We start from the raw sequence: 17,005 nt of genomic DNA, 5'->3' as shown, positions 1-17,005 counted from the left end.
AATAATAATAATAAGTTTTTACTTGAACTTCTTGATTCCTCAAAAATTTGCAACTATCTGCTTCATTTTGTTTATACAGGCCTCGTCCAATCATTCAAATACTGTTAGTTAACTTATTCAAATATTTTCCATATTTGTATCACATATATAAAGAACAACTATATGAACTCTGTATAGTGAGAGGAATTTTTCCAAGCCATGAAAACAAACACAGGTCAAGGAAGTAAGTCAAACTCAAATAACTTAGACAATAAGGACTAAAACATCTCACATAACAATACCCAGCCTCCAATTTTAGAATTTATTGACACTATTAAATAGACTACTTAATACAACCTAATGTTTCTTTTTTCCTAAACGAAACAATTGGTACAATGAAATGCACTTAAAGAGATTTATATCCCACAGCGTCTTTCTGAGAAAGAACGCCAGCTTGGAGCTTGGAGCAGCTTGCTAATTCAAGAGCAGAACTTTCTGATGACAGCAAATGCCATTTAGAATAATTTGAGGTTCATCTGATGCATAAACAAATTGACTTTCCTCAAGGTCCCCCAGGAATCACTGGGTCAGTCTTTCGTCTTGGCAGATTTCTGCTGATATCTCAAAACAACTCCCTAAATACAGAGTTTTCGGGGCTTTTCATGTTAAAGACTGATTGAATAATAGCAGCTACCAATATTTTCTACTGTATGCCAACTGGCAGAATAAAGGGGTGGGGGGGCAGTATTCCATCAGAAACTCCACAAAAGAGGCTTCTAAAATAAATATGCATTCTCATAAGAAGACTATGCCTACTTTACAAGTACAACTGTAAGACAAGTTACCAAAACATCGCCTCCCAAACAAGTTGTCACTCTCAACGTCCCTCCTTGGAGAGGAAAGCTACTTCTCTCCTTCACTCTGACTCCTCAGCTTATTGCATCATTCAACAGTCACTTCTACTGGAATTTGGATAGGTCTGAGCAATAATGGGGATGTGACATAGATGACAATGGCCTCAACTCTGTAGAAGTTGGAAAGGTCCACTTTCTAACTTTGTCCAACCCAGCACAGACTTCTAGCTCTAACTTTTAGATGGACAAGAAACTGAATCCCTAAATGTTTTCCTAGCCACCTCTGCTACTCCTTCTGACTATCACTACCCAGAATGCTAACCCCTCCCTTGGAACCAAATATTTTCTACATCATTTATTGTGGCTATGCGTTCCCCTTTGCCTTTTGTTCCTTTGTTTCTTGTGAGCCTCATCACACCATGTATCCCCTCGGCCACTAATAAGTTATGCGACATTGATCATGTGAATTCATCTCTCTGGCTGCTATAAAATAAGGAACATACATCAATGTTGAAGAAATGATGGAGCGGAGTCAACAATTGCCATGTGGGGAAGAAGCCATAAAGAGGGGGAGCTGGGCGGATAGAGTAAGTCCTCCCGTCCTTCCCTTAAACCAGAGAAGCTCCTTTTGTACCTGTTTTATCAGAGTTCTGAGTTAAGATTTTCCTTGAAGACCTAGTTCTGCTGCATTAAAAACAATATTGTAAAACCACTGGACTGGAGGTTTCTAAAGTTCTTCCTGGTTGTTCTACTATTAGGAAAGGACATCTGTTCCATGTGGGCTGCTCCTGAGTCTTTTGAGTTCCTCTCAGCATTGAATCCAGACTTTACAACCTCCGCTCCTCTTTCCGTGTACCTCTAAAACCCTATTTCAAGCATTCTCTTCCATTATGACAGCAACTATCAGCTATAAATGGGTGACTACTCGCAAATCCAACCTGAAATGGAGATACACATTTCCAGTCACCTCCCAGGCATTTCCACTTAAATACCCTAAGGGAACTGCAAACCCAAATTGAGCCTAATCACACAAGCTCCCAACCTGCTCCATCTCCTGGGTATTTTATTTCTATTCATAGCACCATCAGCCAGCCTGTTACCTAAACTGTAATCACAGGAGTCATCTTAGTCTTCCTCCTATTTCCTTCATGCCCTACATTGTTTTCATGAACACGCAAGAGGCTCAGTGAAGCCGCTTTATGCTTTTCTCTGCATTCTGCCCCTCCACTCACATGCAAGCCTTCATTATCATATGCCTCATCGATTGCAATTGCCGAACAACTGTTCCCCAGCCTCCATGCCTCCTTCCCTCAGTTCATCCTCCACACTGCAGTCAAAATTCTTTCTAATATACAGACCTGATCATATTACTCCTTTGCTTAAGAATAGTTTATGGCTAGCAAGAATCTATTGCACGTGATCCTAACACTGACTCCTTAGCCTGGTACCTTATGTACATCACAACGTGGACCTAGTCTACCTATTCAGCTTCAGGACATGCCAATCACCCCACCATCAGAAAACATAGCCTCTGACAGGCTTTCTTAAAGCATGAGCCATCTACACTACAATCAAACAGGGCACTTACAAAAAAGTGCAAATTCCTGGGCCCCATCTGTAAATACTGCTATGATACAACCTGGTACGATGCCCCAAAATCTACACTTTAACAAAAACTTCAGGTGATTCTAATACATTCTAAAGTATTAGAATTCTAACTCATTGACCTACCATCCTGGATGGGACTACACCATTCCCCAAATACAACATAAGCATTCATACTTTTGTGCCTTGGCTGAAAACGTTTCCTCTGCTTATATGCCCTTCCTAGTTTTTCCCTGAGAAAACAAAACAAAGAAACAACACAAAACAAAGCAAGCTTTTCCTTAAAAGCCTAACTTAGATGCCCACACAATCCCCCCAACTTTATTCTTGTATCCCCTCCCCTCGCACTTGTGCTCCAGTGGCATTCTGCCTACTGTTCGAGTTGTCACCTCATATCAGAGTCATGTACATGCCTCTCTCCCTCACTGGAATACTGGATTCAAATGATCTTTCTATTTACCTTTAATACCTCTAGGCTCCAGTATCCACAGTAAATGAAGGCCTAATTAAGATGAGCTACATAGTAGCAATTCAAATAAATATTCATTTCATTTAACTTACATATTAATTCATGCCAGAGAACCCAAGTCTCCAAGTACAACATATAGGATGGAACTTTTCTGACTCTGCTTGTGGAATTTCTCTCCAACCAAGAGAAAAATCATCATCTAACAGTAAGCCAACCGTATCGTAGTTTTAGTCTGATTGTGCCTGGTCTTTATTTGAGCCACAGAGTGTGTTCTCAGATGACCCTGGAAGATGTCTGGCCTCCACCGTGTAATATCTATGCTGAGAAGCCCTCAGTTCTCCCTTCATCAAATCAGTTGGGTGACAAGTATTGTGTACCTACATTTGCCAAGTTCTTGGCACTATGAAGACCCAGAGGATACATTAGAGTCTCCATCCCCATATCTTGTTCTTTCCACAAACACAACAGGCCATGCCAAAGCCCCTTTGTAATATTTCACCCTCTAAAAAGACCTGAGTCACCCACACTCTGTTACAGAGTGGCTGATGTGCACCCCTACCTGTGCCTGCAATCTAGACCTAGGTCATAATGTACAAGACATCTGAAGTAATAGACCATCATGAGAAAATGTTGCTCTCTCAGAGATCCCCAAGTAAGCCTCGGTATGATGGACTACAGTGACTCTAAGGGAAGATTATTGTCTTTAGAGTAAATAATGCACTTTTCCCCCCCAAGTCTCAAAGCCTGTATTTAAATGATTATTCATGGGTGTTGTGGGGGACATTAAGCCTTAGCTTGGCAATTCCCAACATAAAAATGGGCAATGTTTCAAAAACCTTGTTTATGAGTCACCTGCCCAGAAACTCACCATTGCCTCTTACATTATGTTCCAAATTCCCAAGCCAACCCACCCAAATCTATTTATCTCATTACATACCTGAAGGGTACATACTGACACCTACCCCTATTTACAACACTGTTCTTTTGAGAAAATGTCCTCTAAATTCCCAGTTAAGTGACACGTAAATACATTTCTCCCTGCATTCGGGGACAGGTGGGGAAACACGAGAGGATAAAAATGAGAAGTGAATGAGATTGGACAGTCCCAGGAATCAGAATCCTCTTAATCATATACATACATTTTAAACAATGCCCTTCTCTACATGATGATTGCTCATTAGGGGCACAGGGTGATAGTCTCCACTACCAAGAGAGAGATTTTCAGAATTCGAAGTGAGTTCCCCCCTTTCCCTGCTACCTAGTTGAAACATAAACACGGTTATAAGAAGATGTGACATTGAATCTGAAACTGCCCAACCTCTTGGCAGCCATTTCAATTTTTCCCCTAAGTCTATTAAGTACATATTGTAATTAGTATACACTGTGAATAGGTTTTTAATGGGTGCATCACAGGAAATATTTTCCTACTTTGAATCAACTTAAACCAAATGCACTTATAGTTTCAAAATATAAAATAGGCCCTTTTAGGTTTAAAAAAAAATGTAAACTCACTTGTTTTTGTTTTTTTCCTATTATTAAAATGTAAAGGATTTTTAAAATCTCATTTATTTCGTCAATTGGTTCTGCTTAACATTCTTCAGTCCAGCCCACCCTCAATTATCCATGCTAAGGAGGTGGGATCACTGGCCTGGATAATCTCAAACAGCAGACAATTTTAAAAGCCCTTGTGTTTGGCCCAGGCATACTTTACAATCAAACTCTGATTATCCACACTAATGAAAAGAAGGGCAGGCACCTTGAGAGAGACCCAAAGTCAATATAGATATGCTCATGGGGTTCAGGGAACCTCAAGGCACAGGCCCATGGAGCACCGCAGATGGGAAATAACAGGGCCCATGCTGCTGTCCATGGTGACTGCCCATGCCATCGGAAATATCAACACAGCTACAGTATCCATATCAGCATCTTTCATATTAGTCATTCTTAGAAGCATGGAGCTACATCCAAATGCCCTCAGGTAAAAAGCCTTAGTATCCACATTGTACCAAACAGTATAAGAATAGAGTGTTCCTATGTAGTCACAGCTTCTTTAGGGGGTTCCCTTTGAGGTGGGCCTCATCCCCAGCCCCTTAGTATCTCTACCGAGCTCACAGGAACACCCTCGGAAGAGTAGCATAGAGGATGGAGATGAAAGAGACAGTATGCTGGAGTAGGAAAAGGTCCAGGAGGAAGGTTAGGAGGCCTGGATCTTTGTCCCCTGCTGGTCTCTGCTCATGCCAATAGCCAAGCGTGCAATGAGGGGGAAGGAACAGTGTGTGTAACTGTATGTGAAGGTCATGGCACATTTAAAGAATTATATGCTCTTCCTTTTGGTCAAAGAAGAAGATAAAAATGAAGAAGAAGCAAGAGATAAAAGTGGGGTTGTAGTCAGAGATAAGCTTAAAGTTTTGTTTTTCTTTAATGTCATACAAGAAATTCAGAAATTATTCTGCAGAAGACAATAAAATTTTCAGAATTTTTTTTAATTTATTGAACGCATGTAGTTTGCCCAGCACTATTCTAACTAGCATTTGATACCCATAAACACATCTAATATTTACAACTCGAGATAGGCACTATTGCTATGCCTGTTTTTCAAGTGAGGAAATTGAGAGGCATGCAAAGCTTAGAGATGTCCTAAGATTACACAACTGGTAAGACAGGGTTCAAACCTAGTCTATTTGATTTCAGGGTTCATGCTATCTCTCAAAGGAAGAAAGGAAGGAAGTTAGGAAGTTAAGAAAGAAGGAAGAAAGGAAGGAAGGGAGGGAGAAAGGGAAGAAGGGAAAGAAGGAAAGAAGGAAGGAAGCAAGGAAGGAAGGAAGGAAGAAAGGAAGGAAAGAAGAGGGAGGGAAGAAGTGAGGAAGGAAGAGAAAGAAAAAGACAAAGGAAAAAGAAATGATGTGGTCAGTATTTTAAAAGACCACACTATTGGGTTGTCAGAAAAGTCATGACATATTTTGTCTATGTTTTTCAAAAGCCATTTATTTATATAAAGAATAAAGATCAATCAATTATATATTGCCCGTTTTGTTCGATAACCTTTCGCCATTTTTCAGTGAGCTTCATAATCATTCGTTCATAGAAGGTCCTGTCTTTATTTGCGAAAAACTGAACAAGGTGCTGATTTACAGTCTCATCTGATTTGAATGTTATACCCCGCAAGGAGTTTTGAAGAGAGCAAAACAAGTGGAAGTCTGATGGTGCAAGGTCAGGTGAGTATGGTGGGTGTGGTAACACATCCCATCCAAGCTCCAATAATTTTTGACAGGTGATCAAACTTGTGTGTGTTCTTGCGTTGTCATGATGGAACATAACTCCTTTACAATTAACAAGCTCTGGGTGTTTCTGGATGATGGATTCATTCAAACTGTCCAATTGCCGACAGTACACATTTGAATTGATTATTTCGTTCCTTGGTAGGAGCTCAAAAAACACGACACCTAAAAACCCCACCACACTGAGAGCATAACCTTCCTCTGATGAATGTCTGCTTTCAATGTCATTTGAGACAAATCATCATGTCGGGACCAAGACCGTTTGCACACCACATTGTTGTAAACAATCCACTTCTCATCACCAGTTATCAGTCGCTTCAAAAAGTATCGTTTTCCTCACGTTTAATGAGAAAATTGCAGATGTTTATATGTGCTGTCAAATGAACTTCTTTGAGTTCATGCAGAACACAAATATCGAGCTTGCTTACGTATCCCAGCTTCTTCAGGTGGTTGTGAACACTTGAATGATGGATGTTCATGTTTCTGCAACCTCTCGTGTCATGTAACATGGGTTTGACTTGATGAATGCCTTTATTTTGTTGTCATCAACCTCGGTGAGCCTCCCTGACCGAGGAGCGTCGTTGAGATCAAAATCACCAGCACAGAATTTCGTGAACCATCATTGGCATTGATGTTCTTGTGGAGCATTGTCACCATAAACTTTATGCAACTTTTCACAAGCTTGACACACATTCTTCCTTTTATGGAAGTAAAACAGTAAAATATGGCAAAGGTGCACAGTTTGGTCTTCCATCTTCAACTTGTAAAATCTCCAAAAGCCAAACAAATCGCTCAATTTTTTTTAGAATGAAGCTAGAACTGTCAGCTGTCAAATGACATAGCAATAATATTGATGTGAATGACCCTAGTATTTCCAAAAATGAACTAGTGCCATCTGTCGCAAACATGTGTCATGACTTTTCCTACAACCCAATAGAAGCAATGTGCCAGAGAGATTGGAGGAGAGTGGAATGGAGGGAAGGAGTCTTTAATAAGACAAGGAATGGTGAGTTTTGGAACTAAGGGAAATGAAATAGTAATGCAGAGGAGAGGTAGAATCAAGAGGAGTAGAAGACATAAACTAAAAAAATAGTTGGTTAAATAAAGGAGACAATAAGAGGAAGGATCTAGCAAGAGTCCCATATTTCTGGCTTGGACGTTGTGTGACGTCCTGATAATTTTTAAAGAATCCCTAAACTTTGTGCATCAGTGAACTAGCTGGAAAGCAATCCCTACCAGGTGGGAAGGCCCAGGAAAAAACAGCATAAGCAATGCCTTCCCCGCCCAGTATGATGTCAGCACATATTCATCCATATAAATAAATGGCTTATCTTAACTGATGAAATTACTGGTGATAAAAAAAGTCATGTACAAACCTGTAGGACACTATATAGAGCCTATACTCCAAACAGATTATTGAAATGCCACAGATTTTTTTTGTTTTTCTAGGTTAAGTTTATTGACTCACATTTAGCTTTTCAAGTCAGATCCATGTGCAACCATAGAAAAATAAGGGAGAAAGGGCACTGGAGGAAGAGAAAAGATGCAGACATGTTATAGCTTATCAAGATATTTGTGAGCACCTTAAAGCAACCAACACCATTTACAGGATGTTCCTCTTAGGGTGAAAAATATAAAGGGTGTGTATGTGTGAAAGTCTGTAAATATATAGAAAAAGACTGGAAGTATATACTCAAAATTGGAAAAGAGCTCTCTGGCTAATTTTCCATTGTATTTCTTCCTTGTTTACATGTTTTTAATGTTCTACAGTTATCTAGAATTATTTTCATAATATAAATTTTTTGTTTTTTTCTAAACATATGTGATTAATATCCGTTCTGTATTCAGAATGCTGTCAGTACAAAAGAATATACAAGCAGGGAGGCCCTTATTGATAAACAATCCACATATAACAATAATGATGGCAACAGATCCCTTTCAGCATGGCCCACCAAGCCAACTGAGGTACTGGGAAATTTGGTCCATGAAGAATCTGTGCATTGAGAATAAAAGAAGATAAGAAACGATGAAAAGTGCAAGTGGCTGAGAGAAGCTGACCTCAGAGGCAGATGCCGAGACGTGTGTTTTTTCTTGGTCTTTCTATGGCTTTCTTCTCATTGTCTGAATATCTCACTTTCTCTTGTTATATTGTCTGAAATTCCATCAATTCTATCTTAGCTCATACTTTTTCTAAAAAGCATAGGACTAGAAAATTTCCAGAGGTTAGATGTGTTAGAGGTGATGAGGAAGATGATAATGGTAAAAATCCAAGAGGGGGACATTAGTTTAACTTTGAATTATACCCCATGGTTTATGAGGCACTTCCATATATTAACGCATGTTAATATCGACTTCCAGTTCATGATGGGGATGGAACATACAAATTTAATCCCTTTCCCTCTCACAACACCATTGAAAAGACAGTACAGTTTTTAAAAGAGGAATCTATAACAGACCTGAAAACAAAGAAATCTCAATAGAATACCACATTGATTAAAGTATTTATCCATAATTGAAAGAAAAAAGGACTGAATTGTCTGAGAAACTAGAATGAACTTACAACATAAACTCACACACTGATGATGGCTGGTCAGGAGTTAGAGGAGTTCCCCTAGAGAATCTGTGGGTCAACCAAGGCAGAGAGAAGCATGGGTCTCAGAGCGATCAGTAATGAATAAAAGGATTACCTGTCAACACAGGTGCCAATCTCATGTACACCCACTGTTTACAGTTGACATCTGGTTGTTCAGTGTATCAACTGATGAATATTTAAATGTCATTTCTGAATAAGCACATTTTCTTTTAATGATGCCCACATAACTTCATTGTATAATAAAAAAAGGGGGCCAATTATTGAGATTTTTGTGGCTCTCAAATTTGAAACTGGGGGAAAGAAATAAGGGTGATTTCTATCACATCAGCGTTTAAGATATGAGACATTTCATGGAAAAATGCTTACCTCTCTTCTTTCTTTTTCTTTACTCACCAAGAAAGGAATGACTATGCTTTAAGTCTGTTTGCCCTCCTTCTTTCTTAGGTGGTCCAGACAAAGAGCAGATCTATCTGGTATGTCCTAGTCTAGAAGCTTATCTTGGGGAGCCAAGACATCAAGTTCCAAACTGGGACGTTTCATCCAAGCAGTTTAGCAAAAAATAGGGACCGAGGCACATGGCCAACATGGGTTGAATAGAGAAAGCAAGCAGGAAGTGGTCTAAACCAATATGGAACCTGTGCCGACACATACTGCAGGTAGATGAAACGTGCCTATAGCTCAGGTTTGTGTGGACAGTTGCATTGTTGAAGGATACCAGAGAAGAAACAGCCTGGAGAGGTTTACCACAACCTGAACCTAAAATCAACTAATGTAGCCACCCAGTTTATTCTCCCATTTTTTTTAATTTTTAGTTGCAAGATTAACCCCAAATCTCTTAACTATAAGATTCTACCTTTGCCTTCAATAGATGATTGGATACAGAAGATGTGGTACATATACACAATGGAATACTATTCTGCCATAAGAAAAGATGAAATAATGCCATTTGCGACAACATGGATGGATCTTGAGATTATTATGGTAAGTGAAATAAATCACACAGAAAAAGTCAAGAACCATATAATTTCACTGGTATGTGGTATATAAAACTGAAAACAACAAAGGAACAAGACAAACAAATGAAGAAAAAAATCTGGTAGACACAGACAATAGTTTAGTGGTTACCAGAGAGTAAGGGGGGAGGCGGGTGGTCGATGAGGGTAAAGTGGGATCAAATATACAGTAATGGAAGGAGAACTGACTCTGGGTGGTGAACACACAATGTGATATGTAGATGTATTACAGAATTGTACACCTGAAATCTATGTAACTTGGCTAACAATTGTCACCCCAATAAATTTTAATTAAAAAAAAAAAAGATTCCACCTTTGACACACCAAGGCAAGCAGATGACCAGTTCAAGGCCAGCCCCAATTTCTGCCAGTATAAAGCCAAAGTCAAAATTAAATCAAAATCCAGACATGGACTGGTACCCGGTACCCAGTGCAGTACTGGGTTGGATAATGGCATTCATGAAACTGAGGCCTCTGTCTCTTTAAGCACCATGAACTCAGATCCCACAAGGAAGCATTAGCGGACTTTGTTTAGGATTTGTGAGATTTTGCAGAGCATGTTGACCCTTTAAGAGCCTTCCCTGAAATCACTGGGACTTACAAGTTCATAAAAGCTATAGGATTGGGTCCCAAATGTCATTTCCACAGCCCCTCCATAACTCATGTGGCTTACGGAAGGAGTGAACAAAACGCCACGGAGCTACTATGTGCAGTTGTGTGCCCCCCCACTCCCTCCAGCCAGAAACAGAGGCAGTCAGCTTCACAAAGGGTTAAACATCATGGGGATTGGTCTGTACTTTGAAAGATGGGCCGGCTGAGTGGCTCAGTTGGTTAAGAGCTCGAGCTCTGAGCAACAGGGTCGCAGGTTGGATTCCCACATGGGCCACTGAGCTGAGCTGGTGAGAGTGCGTGCTCTTAGCAGCAAGGTTGCTGGTTTGACACCTGAAGAGCGGAGGGCTGCCCCCTTCCCTTCGCCCCCACCCCCCACAACTAAGATTGAACACGGCACTTTGAGCTGAGCAGCCGCACTGCTGATGGCTCAGTGTGCAACAAGGTTGCTGGTTCGACTCCTGCATGGGATGGTGGACTACAGCCCCCTAACCCCCATCCCCACAACTAGATTGAAAACAACGACTAGACTTAGAGCTGAGCTGCACCCTCCACAACTAAGATTGAAGGGCAACAACTTGACTTGGAGCGGATGGGTCCTGGAAAAACACAGTGCTCCCCTTCTCCAAATCCCCAATAAAATTTTTTTAAAAAGAGAGAGAAATGAAAGAAAGAAAAAAAAATATGGCATGAGACTCACTTCTTTACAAACGATGAGTGCTGGCATTTTCTTCACCTGTCTCTTCATCTGACAATACATGTTTACAGGTTTTACAATGTTCTTTACAACTCACCTAAAACACATAATTTTCCTCCTGCTTATACCACTTGCTTATGTTTTCATTTTTTAGATTTATAGTGTGTTTTCCTCCGACAGGCTCAAGGCACCACACAGTCAACTCTTATATAATCAACATTACATTAAACTCATCTTAAAAAGCATACCCAGGGGAGTCACCAGAGTGGAGATGGAAGGAGCAAGCACATGGACAGGGTGCAGGAAGAGGCAGGGGTCTGGTGAAATACACACCAAGTGGTCAGTATGGGAGGAGGCTCAGTGATCGGAAAGCCCTTTCAGTCATCCCCCACCTGTAAAGACCCCGACAGTGACTTCTAAGCCAAGTAACAGAGCCAAGATATCTCCATCTCTGTGCAGGGGTGAAGTGTGGGTGTGCAGGGGAGCAGGGAGGTGGTGGAGTATGCTAGTTATCTCCCAGGGCTCTGGAGAGGGTATCTGAAAACAAAGATACCTACACAGACAAATGTGTTTTGAAAATCAGTGGGAAGAGATACATGGCAAGGTTTTATCACAGATCGCCAAAATGTTAGAATTTTTTTTTTCCTAACAAATACAGTTCATGCTCAGTGCTGCTGAGTGCCTCTGAACTTCCAAAGGCTGTTGCAGACTTTCAGAGGCCAAGGCAGCCCAACAGTTCAAAGATTCTCAAAATCAAAAAGTGACAGGGTGACCTCAGCTTTTAAATACCAGGCCACAAGGATTTAACAAAGCCACTCCGTGATGTCCATGCCGCGGTGGAGGGGGTAAACAGTCACTCTCCCAGCAGCTGTGGGTAGAATGAGAAAGGAGCGAGTGTATTGTCATCTGCAGTCCACGGCAGAAACGACCATTCCCACCAAATGGAGCCGACAGTGTAACTCCTGTCAGTCCAGAGTAGGAGAGAATCCAGCCAGGAGGAAGAATAACAATAATAATCCTATTATTACTATTATTAATAGGAATAGTAGTTCTAGCAGTAGAATTCATAAGACTGTTGTTATTTTAATCTAATGGGTACTACGTGCCAGGCACTCTAGTGCCCTCATTACATATGCTAACCGGTTTAGTCCCCAGAACAAACCTGCAAAGACAACATGACCATTTTCCTAAAACTTAAAAATAAGGAAACCAAGACTCAAATCAATTATGTGCCCGAAGTCACTCAGCTAGGTAAGGGCTTGAAGTTCCAGCACACAGGGAGGGGTAAGAGGAGAAAAACAAGCCAGCATGGGAAAGTCACTGTCTGAGCTGACCGAGACCAGTCACTTGGATCCAGTCCCTCACCCTGAAAGCTGTTGATAGAGAGCAAACCGCACAAGAGCAGGTTTGAGGCCACAAATAAAGACCTTAAAATAAGGTTGCAGCAAGTGGGTCAAGAAAAGTACAGGATAAACTGCCTCCAGGAGACAGAAGAGGCTCAGCATGGCTGAGATGCTGTAGAGAGAGGACCAGCATGGTTATCACCGGGGCCTGGGTGGGTGGGGCCTGAACACGGGGGCCTGAAACCCACTGTCTTGTCTTGTGGGACAAATTGGGTAGTCGTGCCAAGTTCACCGTAGTGTTCCACAGTGAGTCGTTCTTAGTAATCCTTTTGTGATTCCCCTAAATCTACATGCCATGCACCGAGTGCTTACTAAGCCCCAAGCACCTAATATACATCATTGTGCTTAAACCTCACTGTGATGTTATAAGGTGGAGACCATAATCATCGCCACCTTACAGATGAGGCACAGAGAAGTTGAGTAAGTTGCCCAAAGTCCCACAGAGCTGGTGAAGCGGCCCAAGTGCAGGGAGTCTGACTGCACAGCCCATTGCCACAGCTGCCATGCTATGCTCCTTCTAGAACCTGACTGTTCACTCCAGCTCTCAACTCCTGTCTGCCACCCCCTCTCTGATCTGCCTGACCGCCCTTCTGAGAAGGAAACCAGCCAAGGTTGTCTCTCTTGCATTCATTCCTAGAGAGCCAGCTTATTTAGTCACCCATTATTTTTCAAGCCAATAGGAAAAATTGTGGGTTTTTTTGAGGGGGAGGGCAAATGTATTCGAGAAACCAGCGACCAATGCCAAAAGTAGCTGGTCCAATGTAAACTGATGTCTCAGGTCAGCTTGCACCAACCAGACACACAGCTGCAGGTTGGTCTTCAACCCTCACCACCATCAATCACTTTTGGGCCCACGGGAAGGGTCACAGCACATGAGCCTCTGCTGTGTGAAAAGCGACAGTTTCATTTATACAGTTAACAGACTCTGCAATCCTTTTCCTTCCTTTCTTTTTGCCGCTTCACCCCCACCCTCTGAAACCCACCAGAACTAATCCATCCCAGCCCCAGGGAAGGGCAACGAGTTTCTCCTACCTTCCACTTGATAAGCTGAGGTGGTTGCCCCCCATTGAAAGCCAGCAGGGAAAGCCATAGTTTCAGGAAGATACTATAGAAACTATAGGTTGGCCGGCTGGAACACTCAGAGAGCAGTTTGTGTTCTTTGGTCAGAGAGGCCTGGCAGTCGTTCAAATAGTAAGTGAACTTTCACTCCTGACCAGAGTCTTGCAATGCAATTATATTTGCAGGCAAGAAGCGGGCTGAATTAAAGGCTCCCTCTTGATTGGCTACCGCCTTGAGAGACATCCAAGACACTTTGTACCGGGAACACTTCTCCTTTATCTTCTGGGCACTCCCTGGTTCTTAACAGATTTGGACCAGCCTGGGTGCTGACTGTGTCCCTGCTTTGGCAGGGCACCCATTCATCTGATCTTTTCCCTTTTAATGAAATGCATGAACATTGCTTGCAGAAGTCACATAATCCTACCAGGATTTTCCCTTTCACAATCCTTACCAATTCCTAATCCCCACTCCTTAGAGGTAGCGATTTGCAACGGTTTTCTTCTGGAACTTTCGTCTCCCCTTATCTGAGGAAAAGATATTCCAAGACCCCCAAGTGGATGCCTGAAACCATGGATGGTACCAAACCCTCTAAGTGCAATGTTCTTTTCCTTTACATACATACCCTGTGATAAAATGCAATTGATAAATTAGGCACAGTATGAGATTAACAACAATAACTAGTAATAAAATAGAACAATTATGACAATATACTGTAACAAAAGTTATATGAATGTGATCTCTCTGCCTCAGAATATCTTACTGTACTGCACTCACCCTTCTTGTGATGATGTGAGGTGATACAGTATCTAGGTGAAAAGATAAAATGAGGTGAGTGACACAGACACTGTGACATAGTATTAGGCTACTGTTGCACTTTGGGGCCATTTTTAAGAAAAATAAGGGTTACTTGAACCCAGGACTGTGATCCACAATAGTCAATCTTGTAACTAACAGGCAGGTAGTGTCTACAGCATGGAGACGCTGGATAAAGGATAGATTCGTGTCCCAGGTGGGAGGAGTCTGACATCATGAGATTTCATCACCTACTCAGGAAGGCGCGCCATTTTAAACTTATGAATTGTTTACTTCTGGAATTTTTCACTTAATATTTTCAGACCGTGGTTGACCACAGGTACCTGAAATCTCGGAAAATGAAACAATGGATAAGGGACGAACCCTGAATTTATTTTCATGTTGTTTAAAAAATAGGCTGATCACTGGGGCTTCTTTAATTTATTTTTCGATTTGAGATGATGGCTATTGAATATAGGAATGGAAGGCCCTAGCACATGCTCGTGCATGCTTTCTCTCTCTCTCTGTCTCTCTCTGTCTGTCTCTCTCTCTCTCTCTCTCTCTCTCTCTCTCTCTCTCTCTCTCTCTCTCACGCATCTGCCCAAAAGGATAAGACTAGCTTGTGTTTAAATATTTGATATTTACATTACTATGACTATATATGGTTCAAAACTGAGCCATGTAGTATATACCATGCTTACATGCAACTTTTTATTTTCTCTGGGGTTCATCGACTGTCTGGTTGCTATATTTAATTTTTCTATAACTATCACACTAATTCATCCCCAAACACTCTGACACAACTATACATCTCCAAGTTGTTCAAATGCCTCTGTTTGCCTGCTCCATTCCGCACTGTTTTGTAGGCAGTCACAAAGCCAGCTATAGAATCTGCTGCCTCCTTCCTGTCTCCCGGGCTTTCTCCCGCTTTGGGTCTTCTCGCCCTATAAAGAAGCAAATCCTCAAGTAACTTTCTGGTAAAAGGGGCATGAAAGGTACATTTTCTGAAACCCTGTAGTTCTAGAACTGTCTTTCTTCTAACATCACACTTGATATGTAACTAGGGCATTATGGGATTTTATGATGGACATAATTTTCACTCAGAATTTTTAAAGCTTTGGTTCATGGATTTCTAGCTTCCAGTTTGGCTGTTGAGAAGACTGATGACAATCCAAGGCCTTGTCTCTTACACGTAACATGCTTTGTGTCCCAGCTCATGCTCCCTGCTTCCCAAGCTTTTATTTCTGAAACTTCACTGTCACGTGGCTTGACGTGAGGCTTTTTATCCATTGTGCCCAGTGCTAAGCGTGTGTCCCATAATAACGCAGAATGGTGACAAAAGGGGAAACTGGGTGAGGAGGTACATGAAAACTCACTGTACTAGCTTTGCAACTTTTCTGTACATCTAAAATTGAACCAAAATTAAAGTTGTGTTGTTTTTTCTTAATGCCCATGAAGAGAGGAGTCAGGCAAAATCACAGTGAGGAAAGTGACTTTCTCAGTTCCCCCAACTCAGCCCTAAACCATCCTACACTGTGTAATGACAGGGACACGACTGGAACGAGGTGGAACTAGGTTGAAATCCTACCCTCTCCAGCTTTCCTAACCCTCCGAAGGAGAGGTTAAATATACAAGGAAATTAGGGAAGGCATTTAAAGGTATACATTTGGTGAATTAAACATGAAAAATATAGGGTGTTCTATTAAACTGAGTCCCTACAGTCATTCAGCTCCGAAGCAATCCTCACAAATTGAATGAAAAAATAAATATTAAAATTGCTTTTCCTATGAGACACTAGATGGCAGTATTGCAATTTTTTTTGGCTTACAAGTTGATGTATGAAGTGTTATTAAAATTTAGTTATCCCACCAGTGGCCACCTACCCCAGCGACCCCGAGCTAATTGCTACTGTTCTCCTAGTGGTTTCTTTAGAAAGAACAATCTACCTTCTCAGCACGCCACATTGTCTGAAGTTATTTGACCACATACGGCAGAATTTAATCTTTCTCAGCTCCGATGGGATTCTCTAGTATAGGCTTCTCAACTGTTTTGGTATCAGGGCCGCTTTACATTCTTAAAAATAATTGAGGTCCTTAAAGAGCTTTTTAAAAATATGGGTTCATTTATCAATATTTACTCAAAATTAAAACTGAGATTTAAAAAGTATCTATCTACTGATGACTTCATTTTACATAAAATAGCCATAAAATGCATGTGAAGATAAAGAACATAGTTTACAAAAAAAAAATCACATAATCCAAAACAAAAGAATATTCAGAGAAGATAGTTTTACATTTTTGCAAATCTCTTTTATGCCTGACTTACAAGAAGGCAGCTGGGTGTTCATGTCTGTATCCTATTCGATCTGTTGCCTGTGGAAAACTCCACTGTACAGTCAGAAAAGAACAAGAGATGAGAATGAAAGAGGCAAATCATGTCTTAATGTCATTATAGAAATAGCTTTGACCTTGTCAATCCCCAGTTGGGCCTTGAGGACCCCAGGGGAACCTTAGCTCTCCTGGTGCTCTCTCCTCTCCTCTCTTCCAGTACCTTCCATTGCTCCCCACAATCATTCTGTATTCTTCTCTCCTTTCAGAGAGCTCATGCCACTAACATTCCCTGTCCCAAAGCCCTTCTGGCTATAAGGCATATGA

General features: G+C 41.2%; 1 protein-coding gene across 1 annotated transcript in view; it reads right to left on the bottom strand.

The window, feature by feature from the left end:
• The window catches only part of LOC109382696 (cytosolic beta-glucosidase), a 131,550-nt gene extending 117,954 nt beyond the window's left edge, over window positions 1-13,596 (bottom strand). The window contains exon 1 of the mRNA XM_019642393.1: window positions 13,533-13,596. Within this exon, the coding sequence (XP_019497938.1) occupies window positions 13,533-13,590 (58 nt within the window). The 5' untranslated portion in view covers window positions 13,591-13,596. The remainder of the gene's footprint in view (window positions 1-13,532) is intronic.
• Window positions 13,597-17,005: the final 3,409 nt, after the last annotated feature.

The sequence above is a fragment of the Hipposideros armiger genome, unplaced genomic scaffold (genome assembly GCF_001890085.2).
Source record: "Hipposideros armiger isolate ML-2016 unplaced genomic scaffold, ASM189008v1 scaffold_68, whole genome shotgun sequence".
Lineage (NCBI taxonomy): Eukaryota > Metazoa > Chordata > Mammalia > Chiroptera > Hipposideridae > Hipposideros > Hipposideros armiger.
Note: the sequence above shows the minus strand (reverse complement) of the source record. Positions and strands in the feature narration are given on the sequence as shown.